Source organism: Podarcis raffonei, chromosome Z, assembly GCF_027172205.1.
Source record: "Podarcis raffonei isolate rPodRaf1 chromosome Z, rPodRaf1.pri, whole genome shotgun sequence".
Taxonomy (NCBI): Eukaryota; Metazoa; Chordata; class Lepidosauria; order Squamata; family Lacertidae; genus Podarcis; species Podarcis raffonei.
In genome coordinates this window covers 40,707,553-40,720,530 of record NC_070621.1, presented here as the reverse complement: position 1 = coordinate 40,720,530, position 12,978 = coordinate 40,707,553, and the positions used below count along the sequence as shown (strand labels likewise).

The following is a 12,978-nucleotide window of genomic DNA, read 5'->3' as shown; positions in this document are numbered from 1 at the left end:
TCCTTTGACTACCTTATTCTGCTATGTATGTAGACCTCGGGACGCGGGTGGCGCTGTTGGTAAAAGCCTCAGCCCCTAGGGCTTGCTGATCGAAAGGTCGGCAGTTCGAATCCCCGCAGCAGGGTGCGCTCCCGTTGTTCAGTCCCAGCGCCTGCCAACCTAGCAGTTCAAAAGCACTCCTGGGTGCAAGTAGATAAATAGGGACCGCTTACCAGCGGGAAGGTAAACAGCATTTCTGTGTGCGGCTCTGGCTCGCCAGAGCAGCGATGTCACGCTGGCCATGTGACCCGGAAGTGTCTCCGGACAGCGCTGGCCCCCGGCCTCTTGAGTGAGATGGGCGCACAACCCTAGAGTCTGTCAAGACTGGCCCGTACGGGCAGGGGTACCTTTACCTTTACCTTTATGTAGACCTCAGAGGCCCCTGCTGTATGTAGAGGCCTCAGAGAGGCAGAAAAAACAAGTCTATTGAACCTTTGCAGGCCATCACATATGGAAGGTGGGCTGCATTCAGCACATTGAATCTCAGGTTGTACATGCATGGCCTATACTGATGATGTGACTGTAATAACAGCAGGGATGCAAAGTCTTATTGGCAGGGAGGAGAAAGAACCACTTCAACGTCTTTTGGGAGGGAGAATGGCAAAATGAGAAATCAGGTGGTTTTACTTGCATGCACCAAAAATAATGAACTGCTTTTGAAAAGTAAAAAAAGCACATGCAAAGGATAATCAAAAATCACACAAAATTTACATTTGATGCTACGTGTCTTTGGGAAATACATTAGGTGGTTCACAGGTGGGGTTGCCCTGCCCACCTGTCAAAGCTGACCTATAGGGGGCCACCAGGCCAAAAAGATTCCCTGTTTATGATGTATGTGATAAGTATGTATGGATAAGTTAAGTATGGAGGAGTTGATGAAGAGTAGTGAGATGACATGATGGAAGTGCTTCTCCACATCAGAATTCCCTACTCATAAGAAACCAGCACAGGGAGATTAGATTGGGAGCCTGTCTGAAAAATGCAAGGTTTCCACAGGTACAAAGTTTATTTTGGGAGGGTGAATATTTACATAACACAATGCTGGGTGCCACTTGAGTTCTGAAGTGGCACTGCACAAAGCAAACTTTGCTACGTTATGCTTCTGGCTACGGGGACTGCAGAATTTTCTGGTGGACTCTGACCTCAATGCAATGCAGGGAAAACCCACTGCTGGGTCTCTTTGTGACTCCTAGAAAACCTCACAAAACCAGTGACTGTGCACTTTATAAACGGCAAACCAAAATGTATGACAAACTGTTCTGTCTCAGGCACATGGAATGCAGGTGTATTAACAAAAGTGTGTCTCCGGGGAGGGTGTGCGTGTGTGTGTGTGTAGAATTGTGGCTCTCTGTGTACCCTTGTTGTCATTTTAGTTGTGAGCACATGCACACTGCTGTCAACAATTGCTGTTGAAACCCTTGCAATAACAGTCCTTGTTTCACTTTGCCAAGGTGTATTTGATATTAAACTTACCTTTTTCCAGGAAAAAAAAGTGCAAAATGTTGATGTGGTTAAAGAGTTGCAATGCTGCTTTGTCCCAGTTCTCTCTCATATTCATATGTGCAAAGAAGAGGGAATTTTGTCATACAAGGATAGGAGAAGCCAGCTATGCCAAAATCCCCACTTCTACATATATACTAAAGAGGAACAGGAATGCTGTAAATGTCTGTGCAGAACAGAAGGATCAATTTTATTGGAAGTCTCACTATTACTGAAATGGGTTCTTGTAGGCAGGCCAGACCCTAGCAAGGTGCAGGGAACTTCCTTCACACCAAGGGTGCCCCAGTCCTTTCTGGGCAACATTCCTAGGGCCGCATGCCAGGTATGGAAAGGTCCATAGGCAAAGCAATGAATGTAAATGTTACCTAGTTTCTAGACACACAGACACACAAATGTCCTTCTATCAATCCAGGCAAGCAGAAGGCATCATCAGAGGGCATTGGTGACTGCCTGACATCCATTGGGGCTGGTAGGGCAGAAGACAGGGTACCCAACAGCAAATGGAGCTGGAGCAGATGACAGGCAGATCCAATTAATTCTACTTCTGTTTCTTCCCTCTCTGCTCAGTTCTACAAGCATGCCAGTCACACAAGCATGCTGGTCAAAGATGGAGTTAACTCTTTATTAGAAAAAACCCCACAATCTTCACTTACTTGATTTGAGTGTCAGGCCAACAAGCATAGCAGCTCATTCCCGGTACTCATACTCCATGAAACTCAGTTGCTAAGACTGAAAGTCCCTGCTCCCCACAGTCAGGGCTTTACCCGAGCAATCAGACTCTGCTTACATGTAGTCAACCTCTACTCCACCCATGCCTCTTTTGGTTCTGGGAGACAAAGGGGGAAGGGAGCATGTTGCAGCAGAAAAGGAAGACACCCTTACTTTTTCACCAGCCTGACTCATGTCTGCTTCTTGGCGTCCCCACTTCCACCCTCCTGCTTCTGCATCTGCCACTGATTCTGAGCTTCTCTCTGCCACGGGCTCTCCCCACTCACTAAGCCATGTTACACAGTCTTCTCCCTCTTCTCCCCCTGGCCACTGATCATCGTCCCATCACCACTCACCAGGCTCTGAGCCTTTTTCCCTTGGGGGTTCCCCAGCTGGATCCTCCCACCAGTCTGTGACAGTAACACTGACACTATGGAGGAGGAAGCTGGCAAGCAATGCCATCTTCTGCTGGTTGTAAGGAATGAGGCAGGGGGGGCTGGCTGAGGGTGGAATGTGTTTGGTGGGACAGTGTGCCACATGCTCTAATTCACCAGCCACCACTGTCAGAGTACACACCTTGAGGCATCATGCCTCTCTACCTGTTGCTTGGAATTGCAGGTGGGGAGGTTGCTGTTGCACCTTCAGATCCTGCTTGTGGGCGTCCCGTAGGCATAGGGCTGACCAGTGCAACAACAGGATGCTGAACTAAGTGGTCTATTGGCCTGATCCAGTTGCTGGTATCTGTCTTGAGAGACAATGGAGCGCACACAATGGGGATGAAGTCAAACCCGCTGGAGAACCACAGCGCCTGCTGTGGCTGCAGAGACCGGTAACTCATAACCACTGTCTCCTGTGTTGTTTTTGCTGAGTTAGCAAGCCTGGGCAGCATAGGAGGCAACTTCTATGGGCTGAGGTCTCTTCTGCCCTCCCAGTAAAATATCCCTCCCACCATGTTGATGGACATTGTCATTCAAGTGGTGTGTGTGCACCACATCATGTGATCAATTATGCAGGGTGGGGCTTGCCTGCTCCCCCCCACAATATTTTATTCAAGTTGGCACCCCTGCTGGACAGCATGTATGGAGGTCCTGGGCTGCCCAGATGACAAGACCCTCCTCTTGGCCTCCCTGATGTGGTCCAAGGGAAAGCAGAGCAATACGTTTGGTACCAGCTGGGCTGCAGGAGTTGCCTTCTCCTACTTTCCCAGGTCCACGAGCCCCATTTGCCCCTGTCCCAGTAGGGCTGTTCTTATTGAAGGACACCGATTCCACCTTGCTCCCGTCAGCCAGAAAATGCATTTAAGGACACACAGCCTGTTCCTTCCTGAGGTTGCCTGGGGAACACCCCGTCTGTGTCATCGCACGTCACCCAGGTGCAGACCCACCCCACATCATTCCGTAAGCGAAGCCCTGCCCCCACCTCCCAAGGTTATAGCCAATCTCCATCGCGCGCTTCTCCGATGCGCCCCATCCGCTGCAAGCCTTGGCAACTTAGGATCGGGGCTTCCTTGTATTAAGGCATCATAGGCAGCCAAGGCCCACCCACTCCCTGGCTGCCAGGGGTCTCTCAAGAGGAAGGAGCACAGAACTCCCCCACCCTCGCACATTGCCACCGCAGTTCTCTCTGCGGTTCCTCCCTCCAGCTCGGGTCCAATCAGGGCACTGGGAAGCGGCTGTACGTAGATGCCCGCGTTTCCCCTCCCTCCCTCTGTTCCCACGTTAAAGCCTGCGCGGTATAAAAACCGGCCATTTAATTTGCTCGGTCTCAGTGAGCCGGCAGCCTGCCTTCCATCTCCGTTTGTGCAGCCATCTCCACTCCATCTCCCCCTTCTCTTCCGATCGGATCTTAAAGCAGTTTTTGTTTCACTTTTTTCCCGAGCGCTCAACCTTCTTCCCACCGGCATCATGACTGACGCGGCTATTTCTTTCATGAAAGATTTCTTGGCGGGCGGCGTGGCAGCCGCGATCTCCAAGACAGCGGTAGCCCCCATCGAGAGAGTCAAGTTGCTTCTTCAGGTACCACTGGGTGGGTGGGTGGCTGGGTGGGTGGAACCGCGCGCCTTTCGATGGAGAACGGTGGAAACGATTTGGAGAGGGTGGAGGGAAGAAAGAAGGGGATCTTTTAAGTGGTGGCTCTCACTGGCTTTGAAGTCTGCTGGGGACGACGAAGGGGCCGGGCAGGGATTCCTCAAAAGAGGTCAGAGGCGGGTCGACTGAGTTGAAAGGCCTCTTTTGTCCAGAGTGCGCTGGGACGTTCCGTGCACTATGGCGCGACAGGCTGATCCTGCGCTCTGCCTTTGTCTGAAGCGCTGCGGCCTCGTGGCTTATCCCAGCTCCGAGGAGATGCGAGGGAGTTTTTTTAAAAAGCCGCGGTTCTCTTCCCTGCCTTCCCCACCAAGGTCGCGCCAAGGAGATGCAGGCCGGAGCATCCTTTGTTCCCTGCCTTTGAACCCAAGAGAGCAACAAAATTAGATTTCCAGCCTCAGTTCGGCGCCTGCCCTTCCGCTTGCCCAGGAAAAAGGCTCTTGGTGACCCAGGTAGAGAGAGTGGGCCGCAGCTTTCTCTGGCATCCAAGATCAGCCCTAAAATTCTGTGCTAGGCTTGTGATCGGGGTTTCCTATGGCCCAGGCCTTGGTGACGGTCCGAGGCAAGCGGTCGACCTCTGCCCGCCCCCGTACCAAAAGGAACACGCAGTTCTTTTTTTCCCTTTAAACGTGCCGGTCGAAGGGGAGGAAACCCCACGCTCGTTGGCAGTTTGCGTCGGAGCTGCTGCTGGCGAAAACTAGTTCCGCTTATGCAAATCCCCGCCTGGCGTTGGATTAGTTGCGGGGGAAGGAGAGGCTGGCAAGGAAGGGCAAGGCGAGTAAATCGCGGCCTGTCCCCGCAGAGAGCCTGAGTTGCCTTTCTCTCTGCTACCGTTGCGGGCAACCTGCCACTTGGCAACGTGGCTGCATCCAAGCAGCATCGCCTGGGAATTCGAGGAGGCAGGAAGGTGGCACTTCATCCCCTCCAATGTGCCATTGCTTTTGGGCAAAGCCCAAGGTCTTTGAAGTGGAGCCTCTTTGGAGCTTACCTGGCTGTGTAAATGAGAAGGAGGCATATAGCACATGGTGCTAAAACCTGTGATAAAAACTCAAAACTCCATAAAAATCTTACTGAGGGTTTTATTTCAAAGAATCAACCCAAAAGTTTGGGCAGGTGACCTTGAAGGCAAATCTCTAATGGACACCAAGTTGAAACTGTCTTGCTACATAAATGGGCCACCTGACAGGTCTTTGTATCCTTGTTGCTTCATCAACAGATTGGCTCCCTGCATACGGGAGAGTAAAACGTCAAAATTTAATTAAACTTGCCTTCCAAAAACTAGGGTGTTGTAGCAAGAGAAGGTCTGTCAAGGTCATGTGGGTGGATTGAAAGTACTGATCATAACCTATGGTAGGGGTCTGCAACTAGAGGCAGGAGGGCCAGATCAGGCTCCTTATGGAGTACTTGCAAGAGCTGCCAGTTGCCAGAGATGGTAGATGGGAAATTGAGATGTGTTGGCCATTTTATTTGGGACACAGGTTTGTCGTGTCACCTTCCAATTCCTCCTGCGGATTTAGAACACTGTGCTGTGGACACCTTGGGGCCTTTATGAGATCTGGAACACCTCAATGATCTGGGCACAACCCCTTGTAAGAGGTCACCTTGCAATGAAGTTATCATTGGCTGGATTACAGGCATTGTCTGGCTATCTTGCCAGAGGCTAAATAGAATGGAGCCTGAATACAGATTTGAGAGATGACCTATCAGGTGGTTATTAGGTTCAGCTAGGATACAGGATTCTCTTATCGGACTGAGATTCTATTCTATTCTTTTTTTTAAGCCTACCTCTCTCTTGTCTTGTTAAGCTAAAGTTTAATCTCTGCCTGAAGGCCTGGTGTTTTCCTGAAGCTTACTTCGAGTCCATGGTGATCACTCTTGCTTTCATGCCTCAGAGGCAAAAAACTGCACTTAAACTTTATGTTAACATAGGTCTGAAAATGATGGTTTGTGATTAGGCCTGGGTCAAGTGTGCCTAGAAAGGACAAAAGGGGCATTCAAGGTCTTTCTCCTATTGCAATAGGCTGGGAAGAAGAAACTGAAACTTAATTCTTAGTCTTCAGTGTGTACAGTGGTACCTTGGTTGTTGAACAGCTTGGCTCCCGAACACCACAAACCTGGAAGTAAGTGTTCCGGTTTGCGAACGTTTTTTGGAAGCCGAACGTCCGACGTGGCTTCCAATTAAGTGCTGGAAGCTCCTGCAGCCAATCAGAAACCACACCTTGGTTTTCGAATGGTTCCAGGAGTTGAATGGACTCCCAGAACGGATTAAATTTGACAACCAAGGTACCACTGTAGTTCTAAATGGTGGAAGAAAAATGCACAGGCCCTGCTTCCTGTAAGTACTTGTGAGTCAGAAAGAATGATTTAGGTCTTGTAACATGATACTTCTAACTTGAGCCTTGACGTGCGCTACTTGGTTTCCCCAATAACCTCCCTTTATTCGGTTACAGCAGGCATCGGGAACCTATGGCCCTCCAGATGTTATTGGACTCCAATTCCCATCAGTCTCCCCAAGCCCAAGAGTTGGGAATGAGGGGAGTTGGAGTTCAAGTGGCAGCCAGTAGTCTTCTTCTGGAAATAAATATCGCCACAACATCTGTTATATTAATCTTCATTATCACATGGGTGACGTGCCTGTATTTGAGTATTTAAACTGTAATTTCCAGTGTCTCTGGACAGTTCAGCTGGTTAGAGCATGGTGCTGATAATGCTAAGGCTGCAGGTTTGATTCCTGTATGGGACACCTGCATATTTTTGCATTGCAGGGGGTTCAACTAGATAATTGTCAGGGTCCCTTCCAACTCTGATTCTGTGTGTAAAGAATGATGTACTATGTTTTCTCACATAGCTTGATACTGATTGTTCTATTGTTTAAAATATATGTTTAAGTATATATCTAGAGGGGATACGGGTGGCGCTGTGGGTTAAACCACAGAGCCTAGGACTTGCCGATTAGAAGGTCGGTGGTTCGAATCTCTATGATGGGGTGAGCTCCCGTTGCTCAGTACCTGCTCCTGCCAACCTTCTAAAGCATGTCAAAGTGCAAGTAGATAAATAGGTACCGCTCCGGCGGGAAGGTAAACGGCGTTTTTGTGCGCTGCTCTGGTTCTCCAGAAGCGGCTTAGTCATGCTAGCCACAGGACCCGGAAGCTGTACACCGGCTCCCTCGGCCAATAAAGCGAGATGAGCGCCGCAACCCCAGAGTCGGTCATGACTGGACCTAATGGTCAGGGGTCCCTTTACCTTTACCTTTATATATCTAGAAGGGCCACAGGACCTCCCCCCCCCCCGGGCTAAGTTAGAGCTTTGGTCCATATTGTGGAGAAAAATGAGCAACTATGCTAGATTTCTTAAGCTTGGGAAGAGCCACATTGCCAGTGAACATTCAGGCATTGACAGTGAAATGGTTTTTGGGATAGTATTTAGGAGCCTAAGGAGAAGACTACAGAGAGATAAATCCAGTTGTGGCATAGCATGTCATGGTTAAAATGATAGTCTGCAAGACACCTCTGTTTTAACCATGGTTTATGAACCATGGTATGGGACACGGGTGGTGCTGTGGTCTAAACCACAGAGCCTAGGGCTTGCCAATTGGAAGGTCAGCAGTTCAAATCCCCTCGATGGGGTGAGCTCCCGTTGTTTGGTCCCAGCTCCTGGCCACCTAGCAGTTTGAATGCACGTCAAGTGCAAGTAGATAAATAGGTACCACATCAGTGGGAAGGTAAATGGTGTTTCTGTGCGCTTCTCTGGTTCGCCAGAGGTGGGTTAGTCTTGCGGACAAACGCCGGCTCCCTTGGCCTATAGAGCAAGATGAGCATGCAACCCCAGAGTCGTCTGCGACTGGACCTAATGGTCAGGGGTACCTTTACCTTTTATGAACCATGGTTAACATCAGCTATGGTTTGCTATGGATTATGTCACTAACTATGCAGCCAGACTTAATGTCCACTTTCCATTTTGGCAGGTGCAACATGCGAGTATGCAGATCACAGCAGACAAGCAATACAAGGGCATCATTGACTGTGTGGTCCGGATCCCTCGAGAGCAAGGTTTCCTGTCCTTCTGGCGTGGTAACTTGGCCAACGTTATCAGATACTTCCCCACACAGGCCCTCAACTTTGCTTTCAAAGACAAATACAAGCAGATCTTCCTGGGTGGCGTCGACAAAAGAACCCAGTTCTGGCGTTACTTTGCTGGAAACTTGGCATCTGGTGGTGCTGCTGGTGCTACCTCTCTGTGCTTTGTCTACCCTCTCGACTTCGCCCGAACCCGTCTGGCGGCTGATGTGGGAAAAGCTGGGGCTGAGCGTGAATTCAAGGGGCTTGGAGACTGCCTGGTCAAAATCTTCAAGTCGGACGGCCTTCGGGGACTGTACCAAGGCTTCAACGTCTCTGTCCAAGGCATCATTATCTACAGAGCTGCTTATTTTGGTATCTACGATACTGCAAAAGGTAATTTTCTTGGGCTTTTGCTGGGGCCTTTTGGTAGTTTTATATGGCTTCCCATTCAAAGTTCGGAAGTATGGATGCTCAAAACAGCATTTCCCCTTATTTCTGATTTCTTCACTTCACAGGGATGCTTCCTGATCCAAAGAACACACACATCTTGATCAGCTGGATGATTGCTCAGTCGGTTACTGCTGTTGCTGGCCTGACCTCTTATCCCTTTGATACAGTTCGGCGGCGTATGATGATGCAATCTGGTCGCAAAGGTGGTAAGTATCAAAGCTGCTGCAGGGAGCACAGAAAGCACAGCTGGTGGTTTTGCTAGATCTTTTTGCCACCTCTGTGATGTCTGCACAGTCCCACATATGTGGGACCTGTGGCTGTATACCCAGCAGGGACATGGGTGGTGCTGTGGTCTAAACTACTGAGCCTCTCGGCCTTGCTGATCAGAAGGTTGGCAGTTTGAATCCCCATGTCTGAGTGAGCTCCTGTTGCTCTGTCCCAGTTCCTGCCAACCTAGTTCAAAAGCACGCCAGTGCAAGTAGATAAATAGGTACCACTGTGGTGTTTCTGTGCACTTTGGCTTCCATCACAGTGTTCTGTTGCACCATAAATGGTTTAGTCATGCTGGCCACATGACCTGGAAATCTGTCTTTGCACAAATGCCAGCTCCCTCAGCCTGAAAGTGAAATGAGTGCCGCAACCCCATAGTCGCCTTTGACTGGACTTAACTGTCCAGGGATCCTTTACGTTTACCTAGCAGGCATGTTTTGAGGGCACAATGCATTGTCTACTTTACCAGACTGAAAGTGTGTCCCTTCTAGCTATGTATTGTTGGTTCTTGCTGATGATAATATCTGAAGTTCAAGCTTGGCTCTACTACCTGGTTTTCCCTGGTGGAAATCATAGCTAGAGCTTGTTTCAAACAAAAGCATGCAACTCTTGTAGATGACCAATTTTGTTCTGAAACTTCACGCAGGTAAATGGAGTGTTGTGGAAGAGATGTTTCTTGCTAAAGGACAGAGGGACTGGTTTATAAAAGAAAAAAGAGCCACACTGCCTTCTGGAGTGTCTCTAAATTTTATTAGAATAGATTGAGCATAGGCATAAGATGGACTGCTTCTTGGCTGATGGGTCTGTCATGTTAGCTGCAAGTGTACCAATTCTACTTCAGAATAAGAAATCCTATAAGAGAAATGCAAGACCTAGAAATTTGAGGAAGATGCTAGACTTCTGGAAGCCAGGGTAAAGCTGACTCTTTGGCCTGTCTTTTGCTCCTTTAGTGATCTCTTCAGCAATAGAGAGCCAGGGGGTTTCTATCATGTGAGAGCAGATGGGCTAAATGTCCTTTAGATACATTCTGTGTATATGATCGCTCCCAGTCTTAAACAGTGAATATTTGTTAAATACATAACTGGAAATTACCCAAAGGTCATCCAGCTCACCTGCTGCATGACCAAGTCAAGTAAACTCATGCACCTCAGTTTCACCATTTAATACAAGCTCCTAGCATCTGTCCATTTCTCCCTTCAAAAGCTTCCAGAATAATTAGAGGGTTGGATAGTTTAAGAGGGAAAGCATTCTTTACCACTACAGGGTACTTTTGATAAGTACTTCCAATTTGTACAGACCACAAGCACTGCAATCTATACAAATTCCAAACATGCGGCCATTAACTAAAGGAAAACACATTTTATCATGCTTGGCAAGATGAGTGGCTCGAAAGGCTGTAGCTCTGCGGAAGAATGCCTACTTTTCATGCATTTGATCCCTGGGATCGCCAGGTAGTGCTGGAAAAGATTCCTGACTGAAACCCTAGAGAACTGAGGACAGCCAGTGTGGACAGCACTGAGCTAGGTGAACCAGTGATCTGATTTGGTACAAGGCAACTTCCTATGTAAGGGATGTGGGTGGCGCTGTGGGTTAAAGCACAGAGCCTAGGACTTGCCAATCAGAAGGTCAGCGGTTCGAATCCCCTGCTCCTGCCAACCTAGCAGTTCGAAAGCACGTCAAAGTGCAAGTAGATAAATAGGTACCGCTCCGGCAGGAAGGTAAACGGCGTTTCCGTGCGCTGCTCTGGTTTGCCAGAAGCGGCTTAGTCATGCTGGCCACATGACCCGGAAGCTGTATGCCGGCTCCCTCGGCCAATAAAGCGAGATGAGCACCGCAACCCCAGAGTCAGCCACGACTGGACCTAATGGTCAGGGGTCCCTTTACCTTTACTAACTTCCTATGTTCCTAGGCACTCTTTTCCCTTTAAATATGTGCTACAGTATTAGATCCTTATTTCTGTTTGGCTACATGTGGTAATAAGTGGCCCTGAATGGCTAGCACACTCAGCCAATGGGAGAATTTTGTTCCACTTCCTATCCCTCTGGTGAACTGCTGCAGATTATCCCAGAAGTAGGTTTGTTGGACAGGGACAGATCTACCTTAAAACTAATGAAGCTTAAAATTCAGGGCCCCTAATCCCAGAAGAGTCCCAGAAGTCACTTTAGTCCACATTGCTTAAAATTTTTGGGTCTAGTAGACCTATTTTGAGTTCCACAACTGGAAAACTATAAGGCATAGGAAAAAAATTGTTCACACCAGTGACTTTGATATGTGAGATAATCCAGTACAGTGGTACCTCGGGTTACAGATGCTTCAGGTTACAGATGCTTCAGGTTACAGACTCTGCTAACCCAGAAATAGTACCTCGGGTTAAGAACTTTGCTTCAGGATGAGAACAGAAATCATACTCCGGTGGCAGCGGGAGGGAGGCCCCATTAGCTAAAGTGGTACCTCAGGTTAAGAGCAGTTTCAGTTTAAGAACGGACCTCCAGAACGAATTACGTTCTTAACCCAAGGTACAGAAATTTTAACCAAAATCTGAGATGCAGTAGTTAATAAAATAAAAATAAAAATTGTGATCTGTTGTGCAACAACCCCACTGAAGAAGGTAACAGTAGTTACCCAGACCTTGTTGCTGTTTGTGATGGGGGCCCCATAGCAGTTCAAGCTTCAGGGACCATCTAATGTAGGCTTGCCACTGGTGTTAGGTATTTTTACCCTGAATGCAAAGTAAACATGGTAGATAGTGGGATGTAAGAGTACTATGTCTTCACCGCTCTTGCCTTTGGCTCAGCCCTCTAGTTCCCTTGCCCTGCTAATGGCTTAGTCCATAACTAAGCCTATTCCTTCCTTATCTCAGCCTTGATTCCACTTTACTCCATTCCTGTCCGTCCGTCCCCCCCATGCTGAATGGTAGACTTCCCGGGGCTTCTTCCTAAATTCATATTTTGCATGCATTCATGCTGCACAAATCAATATGTGTGCGGAAGCCAAACAGAACAGCAGGATTGCAGTATGCATCTAAAGAATCACTTGCTCTCCCATGCCAAGTTTCCTTTCTCTTTTCTTCTTTAGCTGACATCATGTACTCTGGTACAATTGATTGCTGGAGGAAGATTGGCCGTGACGAAGGAGGCAAGGCTTTCTTCAAGGGTGCTTGGTCCAACGTCCTCAGAGGAATGGGTGGTGCTTTCGTCCTAGTCTTGTACGACGAAATCAAGAAATACACATAAGCTGCTCCCCTCCCGGATGGCACTTACTATGTTATGTTCATGGACTGCGTCAAAACTATTTATCAGTTCCTACTGAGGTTTCTACTGGTTGGCAGAGGGCCACAGTTCTACTTGCCTGATCCATTTATCAAGTTGTTCCCCTGACAATGGGACTCAAACTTTATTTTTGTTCAGTCACTTCTGTTAAAATAAGTTTGAGATAAATAAAATTTAAATTTAAAAACAGAAACAAAAGTGCTTTGATTCTGTCATTAATAACTTGAATTATCCACTGCTTTGAGTAGTACCATTAAATCGATGAGCATTTTGCCAATGGTGCCATTATTATGTGGATTGCATCTGGGAAGACTTAATAAGGGTGGTGGTTTTATTTTTGCAGTATATTTTGAAGCATGGAGCTTTAGTGCTTGCTATGGGGCTTTCGGGGGGCGGGGCTTGAGTAAAATGACCTTGATTGGTCCTTCTCCTAATGAACCCGCCTCCTTGCCCTGGCCACCTCTACCAATTTACATAGCTTTGTCTTCTGGGCCCTACTGGCATAACCACCCAGAGGGAGAGTGTGAGCCAAATCTGCTCTCCAAGCACACAAGCAGTGACAGGAACAAGCAGGAGGAGGCACTGATTGGCCACTTGGAA

General features: G+C 48.2%; 1 protein-coding gene across 1 annotated transcript; it reads left to right on the top strand.

The window, feature by feature from the left end:
* The first annotated feature begins 3,995 nt into the window (after positions 1–3,995).
* SLC25A5 (solute carrier family 25 member 5) lies at positions 3,996–12,557 on the top strand. The gene is made up of 4 exons (XM_053374644.1): positions 3,996–4,262; positions 8,296–8,782; positions 8,905–9,045; positions 12,185–12,557. The coding sequence occupies exons 1-4, from the start codon at positions 4,152–4,154 to the stop codon at positions 12,340–12,342; spliced, it is 897 nt and encodes a 298-aa protein (XP_053230619.1). The 5' UTR covers positions 3,996–4,151; the 3' UTR covers positions 12,343–12,557.
* Positions 12,558–12,978: the final 421 nt, after the last annotated feature.